At 47.1% G+C, this 4,579-nt stretch overlaps 1 protein-coding gene across 1 annotated transcript in view; it reads left to right on the top strand.

Moving 5' to 3' along the window:
- Positions 1-4,579, top strand: part of LOC119421573 (butyrophilin subfamily 3 member A3) — a 60,328-nt gene that overhangs the window by 54,313 nt on the left and 1,436 nt on the right. Inside the window, exons 4-8 of the mRNA XM_037688919.1 lie at positions 2,296-2,397; positions 2,490-2,624; positions 2,710-2,847; positions 2,936-2,987; positions 3,070-3,096. Of these exons, the coding sequence (XP_037544847.1) occupies positions 2,296-2,397; positions 2,490-2,624; positions 2,710-2,847; positions 2,936-2,987; positions 3,070-3,096 (454 nt within the window). The remainder of the gene's footprint in view (positions 1-2,295; positions 2,398-2,489; positions 2,625-2,709; positions 2,848-2,935; positions 2,988-3,069; positions 3,097-4,579) is intronic.

The raw sequence follows: 4,579 nt of genomic DNA, 5'->3' as shown, positions 1-4,579 counted from the left end.
AGCTCTGCAGCAGACGACGGAGAGACCTGGAGCTCTGCAGCAGACGATGGAGAGGCCTGTGGCTCTGCAGCAGACGGCGTGGGAGCCTGGAGAGCTGCAGCGGAGGCAGGAACCGACTCTTCTGTGGTGACGGCAGGAACTGATCTTCTGCGGCGGCGGCGACGGGAAACAGAAACTGATTCTGAGGCGACAGAAGCAGGTGCACCAATGGCGAGGCACTCAGCAGGCGGAACAGCAGCGAAGGTGATGGGTCCAGGAGTCAGAGGAGCAGAGGAGAGTTCAGGGTGTGTATAAGTGACCTTGGGTGTGATGAGTGACCTAATCTTTATTAATAAACGGTTATACTCAGGGAGCTGAATGAGACCGGGACGTGAAACTAAAGATTCTTCCATCAGGGAAAATAAAACATCTGAGCAGTCCGGGTTATTTTTAGCAGAAGTAAATAAATCTAGTAAAGTCTGGTTTATTTGGGCTAATTCATGGGGTGAATACGTGATTGATGGGCCAGTGTCTTTAAGTGAGGGTGTGGAGTCAGGTGTCGCCCCCACCGGAAACTTGAGAGGTGGGGCGGCGGAACACGCCCCCACAGAGTCACTGGAAGAATGCCCCAGAGGTACAGACCGGCCGGGTTGGACAGCCGCGGCGCGATGTGACGGCGAGAGGCCGGACTCCGCTCCTACCAAGAACCTGGAGGGTGAGGCCACGGAATCCGCCCCAGTAACGTCAACCGGACCGGACCCGCCGAACCGAGCAGAAGTGGACCGGAGCCCCCGTGGGACGTCGGACCTCGCCCCCACCGAAAACCTGAGAGGTGAGGCGGCGGATCCGGCTCCCACAGAAACACCGGAACCAACTCTAAAATTCTGCTCAGCCGGCGAAACCGGCCCGGTCGCCGCGGGCTGCCTTCGGGACCGCTTCCTACCTCCCGAGCGACGACGGGTGAGTCGAGGGACCGGAACAAAACCAAACTCCTCTTCGAGCTCTTCGTCCTCCCCCGACGTCCATCCCGAGTAGCCGGGCGAAGCGGACTCAGAAACCGTGGTGCGGTGGCTTCCCCGGTACCGAGCTCTGTCCTCCTCGAGGACCAGGAGTGGAGAGGACAGGATTTCCACCTCCTGGTCATAACATCCTTGTGGATGGACGGGCTTAGTCCAAAACCCGCCGCACCGGATTGTGGATCTACTCATCTCGAGGCTCGGAGGAGAAAAAGAAAAAAGCTGAGCTGCCGAGAGAATCCTGCCCGCTGGGTTCTAATGTGTGGTCGGGTCGTAATGTCAGGATTTGGTGGTCAGGAACGAACCCAGTAGTGCAGACAGGACTCAACTCGGCAGATTACAAAAATAAGTATTTTAATAGAAAATAAAGAACAAAATAATAGCTGACGTGGCAGCAAGACTTACATGAAAACGGATGGCTCAAAGGGAAACTCAGGGAGGACTCAGGAAACTCAGGGAAGACTCAGAAGACGCAGGAGAACACAGGAGACCCAACGAATACGACCCGACAAAGGAACAACACAGAACAGGAGGCTTATATACAAGGACGAGACCAGACGTGATTACAACAGGTGTGACGAGACAAAGGTGGCAACAATTAAACTGACGAGGAAACACTAGGGAAACAGACACAAACAGAAAACAGCAAATGGTACCATCCTTACAGAAAAAGGTTTAAATTTGCCCAAGGAAGCTGAAAGAAGCTGCACCAGAACAAAATGTGAAAGGAGCAGTAAAAGGTTGTAAACAGATCTAAAGATTTGAAGGATGTAAAATGAGCTCAATTCATTTTCTATGAGGAAAAAAAAATGACAGAAAAGGCTAAATATTTCAACAAGCTAAAGTTGCACCAAGTCACAGCAGGATTGTCCTAAATGAGCTGAATATTTTTGATCTATGATTTGTTGAAATAGCAAATTGGGGAATGGAAAAAGATGTAGAAAAATGTACGGAAGAAAAATCCTAACTTTCATTACCTGTTGTTGCATCATCAGCAACAGTTTGAATGATTTTCAAAGACATTAAATGGGTAAAAATGTATTCATCTGTGTCTGTGCGTGTTCTTGTCTGTCTGTTAGCCAAACATCTCATGAACCGCTAGTGTGCATTTACAGTCAGCCTGGTTCAAGACGGCCAGGAGCGTTATTAAAAACACTAACGCTGTTCATTTCAGAGATGCTGAGCTGATACTTGTGGTAGTAGCTGAGAGTCCTCCACAGCACATAACCTTATATGAGCGGGTGATATGCATATCTTCAAGGACTGTTAGACTGTCTCTGTCTGTGTTTCATCCCTGCAGAGGTCAGAGGTTCTGGAGCACGTCTGGAACCAGGATGACACCTGGCCCACTCCTCTCTGCCAGCTCTTCATCCTGCAGTGGGCCTCCATGCTGGAGAACAAGGTGCTTTTCTGTGAAAGAGATGAAAAAAGAAACGGTACTGAACAAACTCCAAGGCTTTTTGAAAGCTAAAGTGCAAAAGTTTCTGTGTGCAGGAGAGACTAATGCAGACTGACGGCTGGCCGGAGATGGATGAGGACAAACAGCCTGATATGATGACCTTACATGACCTTCAGCAGGCCAAAACTGCCATTCTCAACTGGGTTCAAGATCTGAGAGCTCAGCCTGAGGTGGGGCTTTAAATGCACAAAGTCTTTCCAGTTTCACTCCCTGTGACGCAAATCTGCTTTATAAACTCATGTGATCATGTTGCAGCAAAGTGTGATGCCAGGAGAGCCAGTGGGGAAGATGCTGGAGGACCTGCAGTCAGCCTGGCGCTGGAGGCGAGTTCCCAATCTGCTGAGCGCCATGGAGCTGGTCATGTGGACTTTAGTGTCTCAGTGGTCTGAGAAGGTGCGTCTGTGTCAAATCCAGAGCATATTATCTGTAAATTCATCTTGTGAGCTTGCAGCTCATCAATCCATCCCTTTTGGTCTCACAGGACAAAATCCCACAGCAGTGGCTTCTGTGGAAGCAGAGGACTCAGAAGATCGGTTTGTGACTCGGTCTGTTTGAATGTATATTATGGGAGTCATCACTTCCTGATACTTTTGTTTTATTTTAATTTCCTTCCAGGAGCCATATCTTACATTCCTCAGCCAGGTGAGTGAGACGAGCACAGCTCACACCGAAGATGATTTAACACCGAAACGTCCAATCGGGCTTAAATTACATCTAAGCTGAATAATTCATTTGTTGCTGATTATTGATTAAGTATTGAAGGCATTTTTCTTTCTTCCCCTTATTTTCTGTTCATGCACTGCAGAAACTCTAAACACTTATGGTTTATAAATAGTAACTATAGAAATCGAGTTTTTTAAACTCCCATTTTACAGTCTGAGCTGCAGGATCAGGAAACCAGTAAGGCGATGGTTTTGGTGGTTGGTTCAGCGTACAACCACCAGAAACTGATATTCTAAACTTCAAAACATTGCTCAGCCTCCAGCTCTTTATGTTTTACACATTTCTGTGTTTCAAGACACTTATTTTAAATAAAATCCTCATTAACACACTCCCGAGGAGATAATTTGTTAGAATGAGGTGTGTTGGTGCAGGGAAACCTCCAAAACCCTGCAAGGTGGTGGACCTCGGACCTTGAGAACAGGAACTGGACACTGCTGTCTTAGACCTAAATAAAACTTGGAAAAATGAAACCCAAAGTGAGAGGGGGATAAAAGTTTGAAGGTTTGTTGTCATTTGGAGAACTCCCTGATCTCAAAAGCCCTTCAAAGCTTCTTGGAGCTGTTTGGTTTGAATGCTCCTGAAGAAAAACTAATAAATGCATCTAAGATGGTTCCACCTCAACGAGTTGTGACTGAAAGAAGTTATTCAGAGAATGATGGGAATGATTTGGAAGTTCACGATGTCTGATTCCCTGATTTTCCTGTAAAGGAGTCAGGGATGAAGGATGTGATAAATTGCCTGGTTAGTACAAGCTCCTGGTCTTTGCCTCAGTTGTCCTTCTGTCAGTCTCCACTGCAACAAAGAGCCACTTAAATGTTGCTTAATGTAAAAACTTTAGACATATAAAAAAGAAATGTTTTGTTTCACAGTGGTTAAGTGGTCAAATCTAGATAAAATAATTCCAACTCATCAGCACAGGACTTTGTTCCCACACAGTCGGAATTACAAAGATTCAATTTATCGGAGATAATTTTAAAGTTTACACAATGTCAGTGAATGCACCTTCTTGAGTTTTGTTTAGTCCTCCAGACACCGGGGGGAATGGTGCAGATTAACTATTTGTTTTAAATGCACCATTTTCCAGAGCACAAAACAAACAGCACAAATTAACCCAATCCACCCATCCATCCAACCCTCCATGCATCCATCCAGCCACCCATCCATCCATCCATCCATCCATCCACGCATCCATCCATCCTCGATCCATCCACGCATCCATCCATCCTCCATCCATCCATGCATCCATGCATCCTTCCATCCATGCATCCAACCATCTATCCATCCATCCATCCCTGCATGCATCCATTCATCCATCCATGCAGCCATCCATCCGTCCATACAGCCATCCATCCATCCATCCATCCATCCATCCATCCATCCAGCCATCCATCATCCATCCATC

Source organism: Nematolebias whitei, chromosome 15 (assembly GCF_014905685.2).
Source record: "Nematolebias whitei isolate Nwh7 chromosome 15, NemWhi1, whole genome shotgun sequence".
In the NCBI taxonomy this organism is placed as follows: Eukaryota; Metazoa; Chordata; class Actinopteri; order Cyprinodontiformes; family Rivulidae; genus Nematolebias; species Nematolebias whitei.
The sequence above is the reverse complement of the archived record's forward strand: the minus strand, read 5'-3'. Positions and strand labels throughout refer to the sequence as shown.